We start from the raw sequence: 21751 nt of genomic DNA, 5'->3' as shown, positions 1-21751 counted from the left end.
GCTACAAGTTTGGGCTGCTTTAGAAAATCAGTGTAGAAAGCAAATGTGTTATCATTCTAAGAATCTAGTCTCCAATAATATAATAGTAACATAAGAAGGTCCCTGCTGGGTAAGAACATAGGCCTATCTAGTCTGGCTTTCCATTCTTGCAGTAGCTAACTAGAAGTCTCAGGATATGAGCACATCTTCCTGCCATTCCTGATCCCCAGCAGCTCTTACTCAGAGGCAAACTACCTCTGGTACTAGAAATAATATACAACCATTGTGACTACCAGCCTTATCCTCCACGAGTAATGGGTGGATATTTCTTTTTAAGTCAATGTGTTTAGGTTTGAGTTCAAACTGTAGTTCAGGTTGAGCATAGAAGTCTTACTGCCTAGTCCTATCAGTACAGTGGTACCTCTACTTACGAATAACTCTACTTACGAATATTTCTACTTACGAATGGAGCTCCGTCCGCCATCTTGGATGCGGTTTAGATAGGATTTTTTCTACGTACGAAATTTTAGATATGGTTGCTTCTACTTACGAATTTTTTCTCCCAATGCATTCCTATGGGATTCGACTTACAAATTTTTTCGACTTACAAATGTGCGTTCGGAACGCATTAAATTCGTAAGTAGAGGTACCACTGTATTTACTCTGAGTTCAGTGAGGCTTACTCCCAAGTAAATGTGCATATTTGCAGTCTTAGAACGTAGCTGCAATCCTATGTGCAATTGGGAATATCTCTGGCTGAATTTTCAGTGGGATTGATTAATATGCAAACACTGAACAAGAAAGTTTGCTGGAACAGTATATTGCCACCACAGCAGGTAAAAGTAATGTAAGGACCCCTGGATGGTTAAGTCCAGTCAAAGGTGACTGCAGCATAACATTATTAGAGATACATTATTTTAATTCAATTGCACACCAATGTAACCTGCATATTAGAGATGAACAGCAGCAAGCTGCCATTCTCTTTTAGGATCAGCAACTTTTTTTTATTCCTTATTCATATGTACTCCTTGGTGCTTAACTCTAACTTGATTGTGAGTATTCACATATATTCGAATAATTAGACATGAGACCCAAGTGATTGTTTTCCCTATCTCTGTCTGTATTTGAATGATTGCCCTTAAAATTCTAAAATAGTTTCAGGTTTTAAAAATATAAATCTCGCAGCCCACTTCAAGATAAAATTAACAGTATCATTTGTTCTTTTTTAATTTAACAAACATATTTTCAAAACTAACTTCCCATTTTTTCCTAGGAGTGTTTGGGAATTGTTTACATTCTAGTGCTTATTCTGCCACCTGGTGGCTATGCAGAGTCAGTATCTCAACTGGTTGATAAGTAAAAGTCAGGTATACTGTACAGTATTTGCTTTTTTGCTTTAGAAGGTGAGAAATATTTTCACAGTCATATTTGTAGATTCTGCTTTTAATTGCTAAGTGAGAACACAAATTGATTCACATTTAAACACATAATTTCCCCAAGCGTATGTTCTTTAAAGCCGATTCTCATTGAGTATTTGCTGAAGGTGGTGAAAGCCACTGAGCCTCTTGGACTTGCCAATAGGAAAGTTGGCGGTTTGAATCCCCGCCACAGGTGAGCTCCCGTTGCTCTGTCCCAGCTCTTGCCAACCTAGCAGTTTGAAAGCACACCAGTGCAAGTAGATAAATAGGTACCGCTGCGATGGGAAGGTAAATGGTGTTTTCGTGAGCTCTGGCTTCTTGTCAGTGTTCCATTGCGCCAGAAGCAATTCAGTCATGTAGGCCACATGACCCAGAAAGCTGTCTGTGGACAAACGCCGGCTCCCTCAGCCTGAAAGCGAGATGAGCACTGCACCCCATAGTCTCCTTTGACTGGACTTAACTGTCCAGGGGTCCTTCACGTTTACCTTTTTATAGGCGTCCTGTAGTTTGAAAGTACCTACAATGCGATTTTCAGCTTTGACATTGTGATGGAATTATGTTCAGCACTTGAGAGTTACACAATACAAATCAATACTCTACTTTGCTGAGTATTTTACCCAGCATGTTTACAAATCAAGTTCTTCATTGTGCAGTTAGCTCTCAGCTTATAAAGTCCCATTTAACTCACTGCTGCAGCATTATGTCTGACTATAGAATTTGGATGCAAAATGTTATAACCAGTATACAAATGTCAATTGCCTCTTATTAAAACGTAACATGTAGTCTCATGTTTCCCTGGATAGTGCATGTGTCCTCAAGGTTCTCAATTCTGCATTGGCTCAACTTAAATCTGCTTAAATCACATACTCATCATTCATTATGTAATTTGAGCAAATTTGGAGATGCATTGGATACATATATCTTTTAACATTCTTTTCCCTTCCTTACCTTATTGTACATCCTGATCTGCCAAAATTCCTATTGGTAAGCTCCTTTGGTGGGGGACTGGGGTTTGTAGTATGGTGCTTTGTACCACACACATTGGCAACATCTAAGTAAATAAATCACTAAATAACCAGATGGGCTTTGTGTAGCGTCTTCCTCTCAGCCTCTCCGTTTGCTGACTCTCAGCTCATACTCTGCTTAGGATCTTTTCAGTTGTGGTTTATACAACATTGGGAAACTCACCCCAGGGCAGCTCATCTGTTGTCAAGAAGACAGATTTCTTTTTCCGTTCCAGATGTAAGTGCTTGTGAGTTAAATGCAAATTATATATGCAAATCTCCCATAAATTTTGAACATGAAAGGCATTAAAAAAAAACTTTACAATGCATTATATTTAAACAAGTTACCATTTTATTTTTAGTCATGTCAGGTTTACTACTGAAAAATGGCATGTACTAAACCCACAACAACATTATACATACAGATTAAACATCAGATAGCAAAATCTTATTCCATGAGCACTATTTGTTGTAGTATCTATACTGTACAGTACTACAGTCAAATATAATTTAAAAACGAAGGGGTTACATATCTTGTAAGGTGCAGTAGGCACGATTTATATCCTGATCTAGCTTTGCAAGCATATTACCATTATTTCACTGTTACAAAGTAGTATAAGTAATCAAAATTCAAAATGTATTGAAATGTACTACAACATGTACTGCACATCACATTAGTGTTACAAATTAAAAAATATGGACCATGTAAGTCAAGCCCATCTCCCAAAATACAATCCGTTTAGTCTGAGTTCAAAATTTATTCAGAAATAGTCTATGGCTTTTCTTAACGTACATTTTTGAATAAATGCATGCATACCTTACAAATGGAAATAGAAGCAGAAATACACCCTTGCCCAGTACACAAAATAAGATATATAACTAGGATAACCAACTTCTGTATTATTAGGAGCCACTCTAATCTCCAGACACTGGTCTGGAAGTGTATTTTATTGCAAAAGCTGGCACTCTCACAGATGGGGGCCAGGATGTATAATAAAATTGCTGCTATTCAGCAACACAGCCTTCACAATGATAGAGTGGATGTATGCAGGCAGAGTGGGGATACTACATACAAAACAGGAAGAGGCATAACATCCAAGTGTGAAATAGCTCTTAGCATTTCTGAAGCAAAATCCTATTCCTTGAATGGAAAACTAACTCAGAGTGCACCTACTGAAATCAGTGCACTAATGTTAACAATGTAATAGCAAGTATATTGATTTCAGATTGTGACTTAGTCTGATACCATTATATAACCATGTCTTCATTAATGTTTGGTAGGGTAGCAAGTAGTAAGCTTTGGCCTTACCCCAGAAGCCACTGCATTTTATTGTCTTCTCGTTCCTTCCAGACATAGGAATAATTAGCATTTGTGAGATCCAGGAGAAACGATGCTTAACATTCAGCTAAGACCCTTTATGTTATCAAATAATTTAAAAAAAAATTTTTTTCAGATTAGGTTGTTAAATACTGTTTGACCCAAGTAAACAGTAAAGCCCACAAACAAGGAAATGTTATAATGGACAGGGGAGAAGTGAGGGGGGGGGAACTCAGTAGAATGCAGATTTACTTAAGTTTAAAATAACTTTTTCTATAAATTATCTCTGAGCTAACATCAACAAAATTGAACAGAAACAAAGATAACAGCAAACTCTCCTTGTTAAAAATAGATGGTTAAGGGGAATAAGAAATTGAAAATATCTAGCTTTTATTTTCCGTGAGCAGCTGTTTCCATTACCTTTTCCACTTTCAGAAGTGCAAAGACATATAAGAACTACAGACTTCTTGGGCTCCAGGTTTATTGGGTGATACATGAATGAACTGAAATCTAAAATGAACATCGTAACCTACTGCAGTTTTTTTTAAACCGGTCAACACATTAAAAAAGGAATGCACTGAAACATGACAAAAGTGTATCATGCAGACATTTGGCTTCCTATATGCAGTGAAATAGCCAGTAACCTGAATAGTTAATTTAAAAAACATTTATACATTCACATGACATTTGTATGACCTATTTGCAAACAAAGTCAAATTGTGGACATGTTGAGAATATCAGGATGCCTACAAAAAGTGAACAGGGGCTGTGCAGTGTTTTCAAAGTGTGTCATGGCAAAATGAACGTTCATGCCTCCCTCAGACATAGTTGTGTACATCAGTATACTTTTTTCCTCCAGAGATAGTCTCAGTGGAGGAAAAAATACTATGTAATACAGCGTATGGTTTCCAGAACACAAAGTAGCGGCTGGAAGGCTTATCACTCATTACAAACCAGTGCTGCTGCTTCATGCTGTTGTTTTCAGATGGATTTCTTTGGAGATTGTGGTCAGTGGTTTCTGTCCAGCCCTAGGAAGTTAACCCACAATCTCTGTAGGATCAGTGACCAACTTGGATCCATCCCACGATGTCTTGAACTGTTCAGGAACAGGAAATTCTTTCTATATGGATGCAAGATTGACAATGTCAGTTGGTCAAACAAGTGGCTGTTATGAAAACTGATGCACTCACTGTTAGTGGCACATGACTGAGGAGGCTTTTATAAGTCAGTCATACTATAAAGGACCTTCTTGATTACATTCAGGGGGGGGGGAAACAAGCGTGGCATTTTTTGTTGCACTAGCAGATTTGTGATTTCTCCTCTTGATGTAATTTGATGACAACCATCCCAGGTTAGGATAGCATAAATGCCAAAAAGTAAGAAAATGCTGTCATTGAAATTCTACTCGATATTGATCCAGAGCAGATTCCAATGTATAGTTAGCAGAGTTAAAACTTAAAACATGTTGCAGGATCCCCCAAAAATAGACCAGGGGCAATCAATATTTCATCCAGCAGAGCTTTACTGCTACTGAAGGCAAATGAGCATAATGGTCACAAATCCAATACATTCAGGATTGGTGCTGCCCAAAAGAAATCCAGTTGCAGCAGACTTAACTTAAACTTAACAATAACTTATAATAAGTCTAAACCTTAACACTACATACAGAGACACCAGAACAAAAAGAAAGAGAGAGAAATGAGTATATATTAATTATACTGTATGTATTCAAGAAACGATTTACTTTAATCCAAAAGACTGTTTTCCTCGGAGCAACTTGCTGTCAGTATACGATTCAGTGTGTATTTCAGGAATTTGTATCAGAAAGTTTTAAAATATCACACTTACATAATCACCATCCTTTGGGATAAGGATGTTCATTTCAGATGACTTAGCACTCACAATCTCACAATCTAATGATTCCTCACTGAGGTATATATGACAGCCTTCAGTCTTGTTAACTGAAATGGTTGGCACTTTTCCTATTACCTGCAGAACAATCAAAGGACTTTATAACAAATCAAAATAGTAAAGAAAAAAATGTTAACCTCAACAGAGAAGTGTGGTTTTTTACACCAGGCCAGGCAGAGCTTAATTAAAACCGGCCAAATTCCAATGGTAATTCAATACACAAGTCAGCCCCCGTAGTCCGTTGTCACCATGTTACAAACAAGTGAATGGCTGCATAAAAAATTCGCCAAGCATTGCTCTCATGTTACCCACTTTCATTTCAACAGTGTTCCCATTGAAGCAGAATCAGGTGACATGCAGCTCTCTGGCAAACCCCGCCCCCCGGCATTGAAAAGATCAGAATAGGTGCCAGGCAGACAGCTAAGGGGAGCAAGATCCATCTGAGGAAAACCTAAACAATCAAGCAGGTCTGCAGGCAGTTCTTCAGGTACCTAGATTGTAAAATATTGTCATCCATCAACAACCTATCTCCTCTCCATCTCACAGTCACCTCTGCACAGAATGACCTTTGCATGCCTCCTAAAGGAGAGGAGAAAGTAGATCAGAGGACCTCCCTAAGAGGGATATTCCATAGAATAGGGGTATAGGGAACTAAGCAGATGGATATTAGCCAGCTCTTACTGAAAGTTTAACAGATGTAAAGGACGCCACAGATTTATGGGCTGAGTTACTGCTTGTCAAGAGCAATGCCTGGTGATATTTATCCCCTCCCTCCTTCTCTATAAAAGAGCAAAGGTTGCCTGAGGTCACAAAGAGCACATTTGTGGGTGCATTTATAAAATGGAGAGAATTAATAGTCACACGTTATAAATATAGTGCAAGTGTTGCTGAAGCTCACAAGTAGAGCATGGAAGCAACAGTGAGATATAACTAACTTAAAGGCCCAACTAGACATGGTGTTAAATGCATCTTTGCATCTAACATGCATATTTTAAAAAAAATACAAAGAGGAGCTGTTTGTGGAAGCTGATGATCAGTGGAACCTCAGCAGGTAGAGTAGGAAAGTCTATCTTTCTTGTTTTGGGTTCCCTGTATTAGTGTTATGAATGGGTGCTTACCTGTATCTGAATATCCTTGGAATTGATCACTTCAACAATACCCACAACATTGTCAAACACAAGGCCAAACTTTTTGCAATTGTCTGAAAAAAGGGGGGGGGGATAAAAAAGGTCACAAAACGTATTCAGTTCTATCTATTGTTGAACATATGAGAAAGCATTTAACTGCTACAACTTGCAAGTGTTTGCGGGTTGTAGCTAATTAAGATTTACACAGAGTAGATCCACTGAAATTAACAGAGCTATGTTAACCATGTCCATTAATTTTAATGGATGAGTATTACTAACATTGGAATCAACTCAGAGAATCTAGCTAATTTTATTCACATTCTTATCCCCACAAAATTCAAAAGGAGTAACAATTGTGTCTTAAAGTGCTATCACCTACAAAAGCTTTGCAGGATGTTCATTACAATCCTGTGCACATTCCCCCCTCCCCACACCAAAGTAAGTCTCACTATATTCAACAGGGCTTTATTCCAGGTATATGTGCATAGGATTGCAACCTTAGTCTTCACTCTAAAAATAAGCACACGTACCAACTGTAATGGAATTAATTTTTCCTTTCATCTGTAATGTAGATTTGTTGCACTTGAAAATGTAAGCTACTTGCTTGAGTTCAGTGTCGGAAATTAAAAGGTCATTCTTGTCTTCTTGGTATTCCTGCATTAAAGAGAAAGGAAAGGAGGAACATACCACAGATTAGCCTTAACGGATAGTAGCATTTGCACTTTTCTTCCAACCACTATTATCTCACAAAACGTGGGTGAGAATCTAACCTGCAGCTACGTTCTTTTCGTGTATCACCTGCTTTTCCACCAAGCTCCAAGTCCCACAGGAGGGTTTTGAGAATGAACACAGGAATGCATGGCATCGGTAATTTGTGTATTTCTTTGGGCTAGACGAAGTTATCTAAAATGATTTTGAAGTTTAATTGTTTGAGATTTTAACAAATGAAATTAATCCAATTTTGGGTGGAGTTTCCGAACATTTTAGGTGAAATTTAAATAAGCACCTTTTTTAAAAAGAAAAAAACTACCTGCAGTGATAATAAGTCAAACGTGCCCGTCATCAAGAGAACGGCACTGAAATGCAGCCTTTGTTTGACTTTTATATTGGAAGCAATTTTTGTACTGCAAATTTGTTGATGTGACACCCAACTTTCTAACAATATTTGCAAATAAGCAATTCTGAGGACTCTTCCCAAAGATTGCATAATTATTTTCAGCGTCATTGGTGCATATCATTCCAGGTCATGTTCTTAAGTGGGGCTCCACCTCCTCACAATTTACTTACTTTTGTGGAAATATGGCAGCATGCTATTTCATGCAGAGCACAGTTACACCAACATCTAATGGCATTTACTTAAAGGGAAACATTGAGAAGCTTGAATGTGCTGTTTCATACAGTATACTACTACAGTCGTACCTTGGATCCCAAACGCCTTGGTACTTGGAAGTTTTGGCTCCCGAACGCCGCAAACCCGGGAGTGTTTCGGTTTGCGAACATTCTTTGGAACCCAAACATCCGACGGGGTTTCCACAGCTTCCAATTGGCTGTAGGAGCTTCCTGCAGCCAATCAGAAGCCACACTTTGGTTTCCGAATGTTTTGGAAGTCGAACGGACTTCCGGAACAGATTCCATCCGACTTCCGAGGTACGACTGTACACCTTTTGCACACACTTTTTACTCCAGAGAAAGGTCAGTAAACCAGGTCAGTTTACTCCAGTAAAGGTCAGTGAAGGTTAGTTATAGGTGAGCTGAACTTACCACTCTCCATTTCTTTCCTTCAAGTTCCAACACAGGACAGTGGCTCTGCTGGGAAGGCTTGGGAGTAGTCAGATTTGGTGCATGGCTTTTTGTAGGAGATCGAATCGGTGTCCCCTGAGCCCGAAGACTGGGGTTCTTATGAGTCTTCAGGTCATCAGAGACATAGCGAAGCCCTAAGAAAACCACAAGCAGTTGTACAAAAATAGCAGCTTCGTACACCTAAAAGCATCACCTTCATCAGATTGGTTGATATGGTGGCCCAGCTTTTGCTATTGTGTTGTGTTTGATAAATCAGCAGGCACTTGTATTTTAATGCAACTTTGCCTGCAGAAAAGCATTATGCCTGATTCTATTCAGAGAGTATCATGGAGTCACAGAGTTGGAAGGGACAACAAGAGTCATATAGCCCAACCACCCGCAATGCAGGAATCTTTTGCCCAATGTGGGGCTCGTAACCACAATCCTGAAATTGAGAGCCTCACGCTCTACCAACTGAGAGCTTTATGTCTGATTAAGAGCACACAACTTAATGTTTCTCAAAATGTAAAGGCGTGCAACATCAAAAGAGACTCCAGAATCAACTGACAGCAAATTCATGATACAAGAGTGGCATCAGGTTTCTAAATGATGTACTACTTTTGTGTACTCAGGGTCCTGAAAGCAATCAGGATGTCATTTTGAGCTTCCTCGACGTCTCCTTGACCAGTGGCTCTATGCCCTAAAGATACATGGCAGTTAATGAAAGCTTGCTTGGCGTTTGTTTCTTGAAGAAACAAAAAGACAATGACTATCTACAGCATTGGAAATGTATTATTTTCTTGGCACCTTTGGTAATTGTTTCTCCCTGGTTCAGCTGGGCAAATAAGGCTGAGCGTGTTGCAGTTGCATCCTCTTTTGCATTTTCTGTATCAAAGACAGGAGGAGGTCCTGGTGGTGGTGGTGGAGGAGGAGGAGGTGGAGGAGGTGGAGGAGGACCCTGGTTGCTCGCTAGAGTAGACAGCCCAGATGCTGCTGATGCGATTGGACCCTATAAGGAAAATTTTAAAAAGGCGTCTGGAACTATAGAAACAAATGGTGTCACAAATCACGAGAAACTCTTCTGCACTATACTTTTGGCATGACTGAATATGCACCGATCCCGTAATTTCATTGTAGAATGCATGATTATAAAACAACGACAACCTAGAATACAGTGGTTATATTAAAGGTTCAAGGTGGTCACAGTTAGAAAACAAATAATAGGTTTGGATGTCGGTAAATTTTTTTAGCTGTTTAGATTTATGCAATGTTGGAATTCTGTCTCCTTTGCTGCTTACAGCCATTGGCCACCACAAAGTAGTTTCAGGAAAGAATAGGTCAGTAAACGAGCTACAACCTGTATTACATAAAATAATATATAAGACATAAACGAATAAAAAAAGATTCTTCCAGGGAACCAAATTGTATTATTCATATTCCTAAACTGATTAGTCGTCTTTACAATTAACAACTCTGATGTGGAATTTTCTATTAATCTTCCAAGGCTTGTTCCAGGACATGCACTTTCAGCTAAACCATGCATGATATGTGAACTTGCACCAAATATTATAGAAAGAAAGATTAATGGTAAAAAAAAATCAACCTGATAATAATGGTCACTTATTATACCATCCCAAGGGCTGACAAGATGTAATGTAATATTAGAATACAAAGTTAGGTACAACCCTACGCATTCTTATTTAAAAGTATGTATCGCTGAAGACTGTGGAGTTTAAGCAAACACCACCAGGCTGTTAATCAGCAATGTAATTTGCAGCACCTCCTGTTAATATTGTGTGCTTTTTCTCTTGTATTTTTCTTGTACAGTTGTACCTTGGAAGTCAAATGGAATCTGTTCCAGAAGTCCGTTTGACTTCCAAAACATTCGGAAACCAAAGCATGGCTTCTGATTGGCTGCAGGAAGCTCCTGCAGCCAATTGGAAGTCGCAGAAGCCCTGTTGGACATTCAGGTTCCAAAGAACGTTCACAAACCAGAACACTCACTTCCGGGTTTGCGGCATTTGGCAGCCGAGTACCAAGGCATTGGGGATTCAAGGTACGACTGTAGTTCCTTTTACTGCCTGTTGGCTTTTGCCTGCCAGTGAAATAGTTGTAAGTTACCTCCATTAGCATGTGTCCCGCTGAGGAGCCACACTCAAACAGACTGACAAACTCCTATGGAAATCTGGTCCACACAGCATCAAAATTCATGCTTGAAATGACTCCTGAGCTATATCACATCTTCCCAGTATGTTAAATTGCTATACAGTAGGCCTGTCACTTATGCAAGGATTCAGTTCCAGGGGTCCAGTTCCAGGGTTATGCATACCTCCTTCCCGAAGCCTTGGTTACCCCGCCTTGGGAAGGCAGCAAGGGGCCTCTGGCAGTGTTCCAGAGTCCTTGTGCCGCCTTCCCAAAGTCTGTCAAGCAAGGAAAATCTTCTGGGTGCTCAGGAAATAAATGGAGAGCAGAGAATGGTGGGTTTCCCTGGCTCTCCATTTACTTATTTATCCCGCCTGCATAAGGTTGCGCTTGCATAAGTAGAGCCAGCGCAAATTGTGGGCTTACTCTATATAGGCAGCTTTGACGTGGGTGCTTTCAAACCATCACCCCACATGTGTAGTCTGGGCCCATTTACAAAATGAAACTGCAGAGGCTAGTCTAAAGCAGAAGACCTGGAAGGTGAGGCAAAGAGGGACTTAAAAACTCTTTCATATCCAGGTTTGCCCTTTCTTCTCTGCTTTGAAAATCAGCCCATGTGCTTTTCGTCCTCCCAGCAATGGGGTAATGGCAGTAGCAGATGGCGGAGTGAGGTGGCAGTGCTCAGTCACCTTCAGCCAGTTGCATCACTGCTGCTTACCAGGAGGAGCAAGGAAGCAGGGAGGTTTGCACAGTGCAAATACACTGATAGAACCAAACTAGTGTGTTTGCTTTATCCTGACCTTATCACTGCCTCAGCCCTCCCTCTCTACCTCCTGGTTTTGGAAGGAGCACGGTCTCTGAAGGAGCAGTTTTGCCCAAGTGACCTCTTTGGCCACAGTGGCCCATGCAAGGGCTTAGTAGCTGTCTCAGCCCCTCAACTTTCCTCACAAAAGCTCGTCTATCTGATCATTGCCTGCATGAGGGAGCTGCAGGTCTGTGAATTCACAGACTTCAGCTTAGGACCTTGTACAAGAAAGATGTGTTACAGTTTCTCAAAAGTCTGTCCTTCTCTTAATCCAGCAGGTGCTTGCTGTTCCAAACCATTCTTTAGATTAAGTGCAAGCAGATGTTAATAACAATGTATCCTTATAAAAAGGCATTTAAACAGCTATTTAACTAGCACAAATGGTTACGACGTCTGTCTTCTAGGTTTATGTCAGCTGCTTTCCTTAGCAACAGCTGCTCTCTCATTGCTGCCCCTTAATAGCATATAGTTTGGTCAAGTAACATACAAAAGTATTTGTGCCAAAGTATCTGTTGGTGGTTGATCTCACTCGCAAATAAGATCCATTTGTTGCCAACCGTGGAATTGTTTGAAAGTAATTCCAAAAAACATAAAGGGAATCAGGATTGCAGATTATAAATGCATGCAAAAAAGACTTGCTTTTGAAGAGAAGCACACTGTATTTTAATGTCAAGTGTATCATTGGTTTTCTGAGGAATATTTATGTAGAAAAGATACTAGATTAGCCTTACTGCAATTGGTAATAAATCCTGTGTTGATGAGGGTTTGGGAGCTACCAGCTCCTGCCCTGGGAATGAAGTTGGCCAAGTTCCTAACATTTGCAGGAGATACAAAATGAAACTTTCTAAGGATTATGGTTTTGCGCCTCAACTTCCATCTCCTTCCACTGGAGATCAACATGAAACATGGGGGAGAGATATCCCTGCAGGATCTCTGATCAATGATGACTACACATACTTATCTTGCCCTCTGGCAAGTGGGAGTTTTGAGTGCCCACACTTGGACAGATACCACCTGGGTTTTGTGCAGGTACAGGAAACCACACTGGTGTCATTCCACCGGCAGGTGCTTCAGACTCTACACACTGGAGACCAAGATAAGTGTGTGTCGGGAACAGGGGAGATGTTGATCAGAGGCCCTGCAATGGCTTTTATTGAACTTAAAACAAACATAGGAAGCTGCCTTATACCAACCAAGTCAGACCACTGGCCCATTTAGTATGGTCTACACCAGGCACCCCCAAACTTTGGCCCTCCAGATGTTTTGGACTACAATTCCCATCATCCCTGACCACTGGTCCTGTTAGCTAGGGACCATGGGAGTTGTAGGCCAAAGCATCTGGAGGGCCGCAGTTTGGGAGTGCCTGGTCTACACCATTGTTTCCTAAACTTGAGTCTCCAGCTGTTTTTGGACTACAACACCCATCTTCCCTAGCTAGCAGGACCAGTGGTCAGAGATTATGGGAACTGTAGTTCAAAAACAGCTGCAGACCCAAGTTTCACAAACTGGCAGAACTCTACAGCCACTGAAACTGTCCAACGGTTTGACTACACCCCCCAAAAGGCACACTCCTCCTTTGTCTCCCAAGATGGACGGATGCCAACAACACAAACTGGCAGTGGCTCTCCTGAGTTTCAAACTGGGTCTCTCCCAGGCAGCTGGAGATGCCAAGAATTGAACCCGGGGTAATCTGCATGCAAAGCAGATGCTGTACCACCAAACTATGGCCGTCCTTGCCAACTCCTTTGAAACCAAGTTCTAGCAATAAATAATAATAATAATAGTAACAACAACAACAATCCCCAGTCACTCTGGGCGGCTCCCAACAGAATTAAAAGCACAATAGAACATCAAACATTAAAAACTTCCCTAAACAGGGCTGCCTTCAGATGTCTTCTAAAAGTCAGATAGTTGTTTATTTCATTGACATCTGATGGGAGGGTGCCACTACCGAGAAGGTTCCCTGTAACTTCACTTCTCACAGTGAGGGAAACGACAGAAGGCCCTTGGCACTGGACTTCAGTGTCCGGGCAGAATGATGGGGGTGGAGACGCTCCTTCAGGAATACTGGGCCGAGGCCATTTAGGGCTTTAAAGGTCAGCACTAACACTTTGAATTGTGCTCAGAAACGTACTGGGAACCAATGTAGGTATTTCAGGACCAGTGTTATATGGTCTCAGCGGCCATTCCCAGTCACTAGTCTAGCTGCTGTATTCTGGATTAGTTGCAGTTTCTGGGTCACCTTCAAAGGTAGCCCCACATAGAGCGCATTGCAGTAGTTAAAGTGGGAAATAACTAGAGCATGCACCACTCTGGAGAGACAGTCTGTGGGCAGGTAGGGTCTCAGCATGTGTACCAGATGGAGCTGGTAGACAGCTGCTCTGGACACAGGAAATTTGGGGGTTGCATCCTGCATACATATTTCTACTGCTATTGACTCCCCCTGGTAGATGAAGGAAAATGCAGATTCACTTCCTTTGCTCATCAGTTGTTTGACCTCCTAATTTTCATCTTCAGTCAGTGGCATTTGAAGAACTAAGCTCAGAAATGGGATAGAGGTGTTAGAAAGAAGAGTCCATATACCATTACTGTTTACCTCACTCATTTGTAAAAAAAGTTCCTTATGCCTACATTCATGTCTCCACCTTTCAACCCATCAGTGTGTGGTCCAGTATAATAATAATAATAATAATAATAATAATAATAATAATAATAATAATATTTATACCCTGCACATCTGGCTGGGTTTCCCCAGACACTCTGGGCAGCTTCCAAGAGAAAAATACAATACAATAATCTACTAAACATTAAAAGCCTCCCTAAACAGGGCTGCCTTCAGATGTCTTCTAAAAATCTGGTAGTTGTTTTTCTCTTTGACATATGATGGGAGGGCGTTCCACAGGGCGGGCGCCACTACCAAGAAGACCCTCTGCCTGGTTCCCTGCAACTTGGCTTCTCGCAATGAGGGAACCGCCAGAAGGCCCTCAGCGCTGGACCTCAGTGTCCGGGCAGAACGAAGTAGATAATAACTGAACTTCAGCTCAAGTTCAGATCCCAGGTTAGGCGTGGAATAATTCTGGGTGGCCAAGGGAGTGACACTCACGATGAGATTCAGTTCCCTTCTGTAAAACAAGATATCAAAGACCTACCACATAGCAGAAAACTGTACATTGCTGCTGCTATTAAATAATACATATAACAACACCTTATTCTTTCCCATTAATATGTTTCTTTTAAAAGACAGTCTGAACAAAAATGGAGCATATGAATTTTAAAACGTAGCTCTGGCAAGCACAAGCCAAATTTCACCATTATGTTTCATATGCTAACGATAGTTAAGTTAATTTTGTGGATGTGTGCACAATTAGCTTACAGACATTTGATTTGTGAACGAGGGGGACAGGTGGTGTGAGCAAGGACATAAATGAACTGAAAATCCATCCCCCTCCAGGAAACCAATTACTGGGAGTCTCAAAGGAGAAATTTTCATTCTCCTAATAAAAAGCTACAAGCACTACAAACTCTTATAATCCCAGTTACATGCTTAATATGATTACAGAGCTCCATATTGTCCTCTTCACACATACACACACAGACAAAGATGAGGATTGTGAAGCTCAAAATATCATGTAACAGCCTAGAGGAACAGGTGGGCTATGACGAGGAGACATAAATCTTTTGTTAAGGTGTTTCTTCTGTAAATCTATACTAGCGTTGTCCCTGCTAACTACAACATTTAGACCACCTGTCTGCCAGCATTCCTGCTGCCCAATGATATGCTAGTTACAAGGTGAAACAGCTGATGGTTGCTGCCTCTATAGAAAAATCTAATCCACTTTGGCTGTTTATCTGTTTGTCTGAAGCCATCTAAAAAGAAAAAAAAGATTAGTGCCATTTATCACCTGTTCCGGATTTGCCATGCTGTCTGTACATCAGTGTGGGTTACATTTAGCCACACTATTTAGTTTAGCGAGCCAGTTTTTTGGTATGGTGATTAACTCTACCACCCATGACAGTTTCTATAGCACAGGAGGGAAGAATATAGTGCTGTTTTCACATGCTGGCTTTCTCATAATTGTGGTGTTACCCTTCTAAAATAAATATAATTGTTGGGATACATTTCCTTCCCATTTTCTAAAAGAGTTTTTTTCATTTCGAATTTTTGCCTGTTAGTGGTGAGCTGATATGGCTAAAAAGCCGTAAGTCTTGACATCTTTCATTTAGAAGGCAAGTGATGATGGTGAGTAAAAGGCACTGAACTAAAATACCTGGCATTTTTTACAGCTATAGATGGTGAACCTGCTTCTTGCTAATTTGGCAGCACACAGAAGACAAGAAGAAAGCATAGAGGCCAGATAGAACTAACCAAGTTCCTGAAAATTAACTCTTGAAATGTTTTCAACCTACCACACCTCGTCACTTTGCTTACATCTGGATGTCTTACGCCAGGAACTGCCACAACACCAGACCTGGAAGCAGAGTCACTTATGGGGGGGGGGAGGGTGGAGAGCTGAGGGGGCAGCAATGGCAGAGCTGTGCAGGCACACTGGTGGAGCCAATCTACTGTTCCCACTGGTGTGATTACTCAGCACCCTCCCAGTAAGTGGCTCCACTGCCAGGAAGTCAGGTACGCGGCCATTACTCCTTGCCAGCCATTACAGCCAAACCTCGGCTCCCGAACATCTCTGTTTTGGAAAGTTTCAGCTCCCAAACAGAAGTAAATGCTCCAGTTTTCAAACATTTTTCGGAAGCTGAACATCCGACACGGCTTCTGCTTGAGTGCAGGAAGCTCTTGCAACCAATCGGAAGCCGTGCCACAGTTGTTGAACATTTCGGAAGCCAAACGGGCTTCCAGAACGGATTGCGTTCAACAACCGAGGTTTGACTGTACTGTACTGTACTGTCTTACGCCTCAGGGGCCAAACTGCATGTGCCAATAATTGTGTCGTCTGTCCTTCAATGCAAACTTTCTATTTCCTTAAACATGTCTGCATTCCACAGCAGCATGTAGAGAGCCCTTGACTTTAACAAGTGTGACATGAATGTGGTCTTTATCATTGAGCTTAGAGTTGAGACAGATTCCTGAATTCAGCGGCCAGCATTATCAGGTCTTACATTACCCATTTAAGAGAGAGGGCAAGTAATGGTACATTCACTAGGAGCTTCTTTTTCCTCACAGTAAATTTCTGTAATATAATATCCTCAATTAGCCATTTCCAAGGATCAGAGGGAACACTGAATACAGGGTAAGAGAGGCTAAGTATTATTCAACTTTTCTTGCATTGGAAGGAAATTCCAAGAAATACAGCACTTACAGTTTTACTCCATGCGAGCCCAGTGGTGTGATATTCTTTGATGTATGCCTGAAGTTCTGTCCAGATATTCAAGAATGACTTCACCCAATCAACATGGCGCAAATCACTGTAACATAATGGGAAATACTTGTGCATGCATTAAACATTTTGGGGGACAACCCCTTCGATCCCTGGGATCACAGGCCTGAAAGAATATTGCAGATGCTATGGAGAAGGAGGTATTCCAGCAGAAAAGGAGGTCCACCATCAGAAGTCTCCTCGCTGCAGCTGCGGAAAGCTAACAGCCACCCATCCCCTACCATCAGTTCTTCAACAGTGGTGAAGGGAGAGTTTGGGAGGCAGGTTGAGGGAGCCTGTTCCCCATACATATTCCTGACGAGGGAAGGAAAATACACTAGTTGTGGAACTGGCATATTTATTTTTCCTCCAGCCTCCTCACTCTTCCTGGCTGGAATGCAACTGCATTAGTTTCATAGGCCTGTACTGGATAGCACATGTAAAATTACTAGTGGTGAGTTAAAGCAGAGACTGTGGCATCTGCTTGGAACATGTCCCCATCATCATGCAGGAATTGACTCCTTGTCATTGGCTTTTTCTCCTTCAGCTTTTGTGCTGGGTGAATATACCAATGTTATGCTAACCTAGCTAGAGTGTAAGGGATCCGCCAGTGTAGCTAGGACCATTGGAGTGACCAGCCACTGAAAAAAAGGCTTGGAGGCTACGAAATCTTCAGCTGAGTTAGAGTAAAATAATACAGTATTAATGTATAAGCATCTCTGAGGACTTCCTGCATTCTTGTAATACACCTTAGGTCAGGCTTCCTCAACCTCGGCCCTCCAGATGTTTTTGGCCTACAACTCCCATGACCCCTAGCTAGCAGGACCAGTGGTCAGCGATGATGGGAACTGTAGTCTCAAAACATCTGGAGGGCTGAGGTTGAGGAAGCCTGCCTTAGGTAGCAGCTTGCTCATTATGCATTGTTCTGCTCCTTTACAAGTCCTTAGAGCAGAATTGACATTTGTGAAATGATGTGAATAAATACACATTTTTAAGTGGCTCTATCTGAAGTTATTGCATTGCTAAATTTAGAACACAATATGGGTTATATTGTACACAACACATCTTTCTTTCTTTCTTTCTTTCTTTCTTTCTTTCTTTCTTTCTTTCTTTCTTTCTTTCTTTCACATAAATATAGTTTTATTGATTTCCAGTATATTAACAATTACCAAAAAGAAAAGAAAAAGATACAAAAACAAAATCCCAGCCCACCCACTTCTCCTCCAGGATGGATAAATCTGGTTAAGTTTGCCAAAATCCAATCTGTGATTTTGGGAGACAACACATATTTCTCAAATACTTTTTGTAGTAGATTCAAAATCATACAATATTCTTTAGAACTTGATAAAACTGGTTCTGAAATACCACCAGAGAAATGTAGCAATTTTTAAATATATGTTTTTAATAACTTACCTATGCTTGTAGTCTTTTAACACCCTGTTTGTATAAAAGGTAGCAGCATCATTCATCTCCTTGACATAAGGCCCTGGCTTAGGAGACTAAGGAAAGGTAGAGGACCATCATGTAAATGATGCAAGAGTGGAGAAAAAGAAAGAGAAAGAGGATGTAAAATCAAAAGGCAAAACTTCCCTGCATTTTAGAATGTAACCATGAAGATTTTGAAACACAGGGAGGGGGGAGAAGACACAACTTGAATTTGACATTAGCTGGGCACAGCATGTCAAAAATAAGGATTATTTTTTTAAAAGAAAAATTCAAAACTCACCACAGTTATCCACCCAAGAGCTGGAATGCTTTCACTGACTGCTGACAGATGATTAAACATTTTACTTCCTCGATTTCTCTCCCTGAACGTCTGAATTTCCTGGATCTTGTCTGATATTGGTTTTAAAAGAATAGTCACTTCACTCTGCAATATTAAAAAGAAGAAGTGTTATTACTGCTGACATAGCAGCAGCACACTGGATCTGCAGAGAGGAGGAGTCAGAAAGTTGTACAGCCAGCCCAGGTTGACAAGGTGGGGCACTGGCGAATGGTCTCTGGGTTCAGATGTTCCGCTATTGCCTGCGGCTTGGTCAGGCTGCACACTTCTCAGGCACTTCTTGGCTCCAGCTGTTCTGCTGCTATCTGATAAAGATTAAAGTGCCATTGCTGCTGCACTCAAGCTTGCTCCAGATTTATGGAGGAGCATCCAGACAACCCTAGTTCAATGTTTCCAGCCATGGTGCTACCTCTTGGCACTGAGGAGCCTTCCACTTTGGGGGAGATAATGGAGAACAGGTCTGGTGCTAACCCAGCTCTGACTCCACCCCCATCTCCAAGGACGTGATAGTGACACCAGCTATGTGAACGAGCCTTGTGTAGCCAGCCTGTTCAAAGGAAGGTCCAGTCCTAGGGTGCAGGACACTCGCTGTGCAAAGTGGTGTCTACCCCTTACTTCAAAGGAAGGTGCAGGCAATGTGTCATTTGTTGGGTCAACATCTTAGCTAGTGCTTAGTGCGTGTATTCTTGCCTCCTGTGTACCTGTTGAGCCTTGCTTTGTTTAGTTTGCCTTATGTTCCACTCAGATTTGAGCACTGAAGCCTTGGACAAACCTGGAACAGGGTCAGGACGCAGAATAAATATCAGAGGAAATTCCATAGCAGAAAATAACCTTGCACTTATACATTGTTGAGTGAGAAGTTTTCATCCTGAATCACACAGGCCAAATCCAGATAATAATAATTATTTTTTACTGAGATTTATTTCCAATCAGATGGCTGATTGCATAACTCTCTATGGCAGACTCTAAACTGTGGAACTCCCTGCACCTGCAGCCTTCATTATACAGGACTCCTGGATGGCTCAGTCAGTAGAGCATGGGACTCCTAATCTCAGGGTTGTGGGTTCGGGTCCCATGTTGGACAAAAGATTCCTGCATTGAGGGGGTTTGACTAGATGACCCTCATGGTCCCTTCCAACTCTACAGTTATATGATCTCCTGGCAAATGCTGCTCTTTACCCTGGCTTGAAGTATGTGTATATATTAGGACCCACCTTATTTTGGTGATTGCAAATTGTTTTTAATTGTTTTTAATATTATGCTTTTGTAACTCAACCTTTGGGTGAAGGGCAGGTAATTAATAATAGCAACAAGAATAATAATTCATAACATACAGTTTAAAGCAGTAGAATTTGTTCTGATTCCATTTTGTGCCACTTCTATGGACTATGAACACAACAAACAGAAATCATTGTCATTTAGGTTTCTTCTGTTTTGAGAATCCTGAGTTTTTAATATAGAATTTGTGTATTAATGACAGGTATGTCCGACTACAGAATTTCAGCGTCAGACCAGCTGGGCTATTGACAGCTATGAACAACACATTTTTAAATGAGGTTTTTTTTTAAAATAAAAAAAACAACACCATTTGTATTTTCAGCAGCACCTGTTACTAATCTTACTATCTGTAGTTGCGCCTCTTGGCAAGGAGCCAACTTCTCCCTGTTCAGATACTTCTGGAAGCTAGTTTTAGGCTTTGCATTTGCATTTTTAAAAATAATATGATAATAGGAATTGATCAGAGGTTGCTTATAATGCTCTATAGTCTATATATCACAATTCAACTGACTTGTATAGGATTAATGGAAGCAACTGTACTCAGGGCCGTCTTAAGCGCCCCTGGCGCTGTGGTGCGCCGGATCCCTCCGGAGCCCTCCCGCCCCGTTTCCCAGCGCGGTGGGCACAGCGCGCAGCGCGGCTACCACAGGCGCTGCTGTGTGGCGGGCAGGCAGGCACAGCGCGGTTGCTGTGGGCGCAGCTGGCGGGCGCAGCTCGCGGCGCCCTCCTGGCGGGCCAGCGCTGTGGTGCCCTGCACCACCCAGCCTGGCCGTAGGGCCAGCCCTGACTGTACTGTAATTGGGGAGGCAGGAAGAAAGGGCCTCCCTCAACTCTTATGTTCTTCTTCCTCTCCAGGGTAGACCATGCTGGCTTGGAATTATGAGAGTGGCAGTCCACAACATCCAACAGGTAACCGTTCTTATATACTTATTACATCTGACCAGTTTTCAAGCTACCAATGCTCTATTAGGGCTAGTGCAATAGAAAACAGTAAAAGGGAAGTCAGGTATGTAGTAACATTTCTCAAGCTACATTTTTATGATATGTGCTGTGATGAATATAACATTAACCTGCTTTGAATCCAATTAGGCAACTTGAACCAGAGTTCTTACTGCTTGCCACTTGAAACTGGCACAGCACTCCTATATATGAATAATCAGATTCTGCAGTGGTGGGGAGAGAAAACGTGTTTGGGTGCAGCTTCAAGGTATTATTCTCAACATATTGTACATATTTCAACTACAGTTTTGAAAAATAATATTTTGGGTCACAAAGATAAGTTTCAAGGGTCAGAATTAAAACAGCTGCATGGACAGATTTTCAGAAAACTTGAATCAGTGGCAAACCTGGAATCCCTGCATGTACAACTATGTTACAAAATGCTTTAACTTGTAGAGGAGTCTGAATTCTAGCAGTAATCTTGCTTCTAGCAGTAATCTTGCTTTATCTTAATTAGTTAGAAAAGCTCCCAAATGCTTTATATATATAATTCTCCACTCTTATTTCCTGACTTTAAAGTACAACTTACAGTACTTTGCCATTTTAATATTTGATATGAAAAAATCAGAAATGAATTCCAAATAACTGAAATGAGTTTCAGAAACAATCACGGCTTTCTAAAAGGTGATTCTGCAGGCAACAGCCACTAGCTGGTATACATAAGCTCTAATATCAGAGGGTGCTTTTGTCATGTGATCATTTCCACTTCACATACAAATATAGAACATGACCATAAAAAGTAACATAACATTCACCCTGCTAAGTAATTTATTGTAGTTGATGTGGGATTGGCATGCCAGCTGGAACGATCTTCTCTGCTCTTGCTATTTTTGCAT

The 21751-nt window shown here is 41.2% G+C and overlaps 2 protein-coding genes across 5 annotated transcripts in view; both read right to left on the bottom strand.

Annotated features, from left to right (window-relative positions):
- The window catches only part of LOC118089892 (transmembrane protein 14C), a 127624-nt gene that overhangs the window by 87126 nt on the left and 18747 nt on the right, over positions 1-21751 (bottom strand). The gene's annotated exons all lie outside the window — the stretch shown is intronic.
- Positions 906-21751, bottom strand: part of CAP2 (cyclase associated actin cytoskeleton regulatory protein 2) — a 48263-nt gene continuing 27417 nt past the window's right edge. For 3 of the 4 annotated variants that reach the window (XM_035125782.2, XM_035125784.2, XM_060277967.1), the window contains exons 5-13: positions 18582-18725; positions 18269-18354; positions 16799-16904; positions 9344-9545; positions 8519-8691; positions 7288-7411; positions 6749-6831; positions 5568-5708; positions 906-4839 (exon numbers count right to left, since the gene is read on the bottom strand). In XM_035125782.2, coding sequence (XP_034981673.1) covers positions 4756-4839; positions 5568-5708; positions 6749-6831; positions 7288-7411; positions 8519-8691; positions 9344-9545; positions 16799-16904; positions 18269-18354; positions 18582-18725 — 1143 coding nt within the window. In that variant the 3' untranslated portion in view covers positions 906-4755. Of the gene's footprint in view, positions 4840-5567; positions 5709-6121; positions 6210-6748; positions 6832-7287; positions 7412-8518; positions 8692-9343; positions 9546-16798; positions 16905-18268; positions 18355-18581; positions 18726-21751 lie in introns of those variants that run through there. The other variant, XR_004693229.2, reaches the window with a different exon arrangement.

This window comes from Zootoca vivipara, chromosome 8 (assembly GCF_963506605.1).
Source record: "Zootoca vivipara chromosome 8, rZooViv1.1, whole genome shotgun sequence".
In the NCBI taxonomy this organism is placed as follows: domain Eukaryota; kingdom Metazoa; phylum Chordata; class Lepidosauria; order Squamata; family Lacertidae; genus Zootoca; species Zootoca vivipara.
Note: the sequence above shows the minus strand (reverse complement) of the source record. Positions and strands in the feature narration are given on the sequence as shown.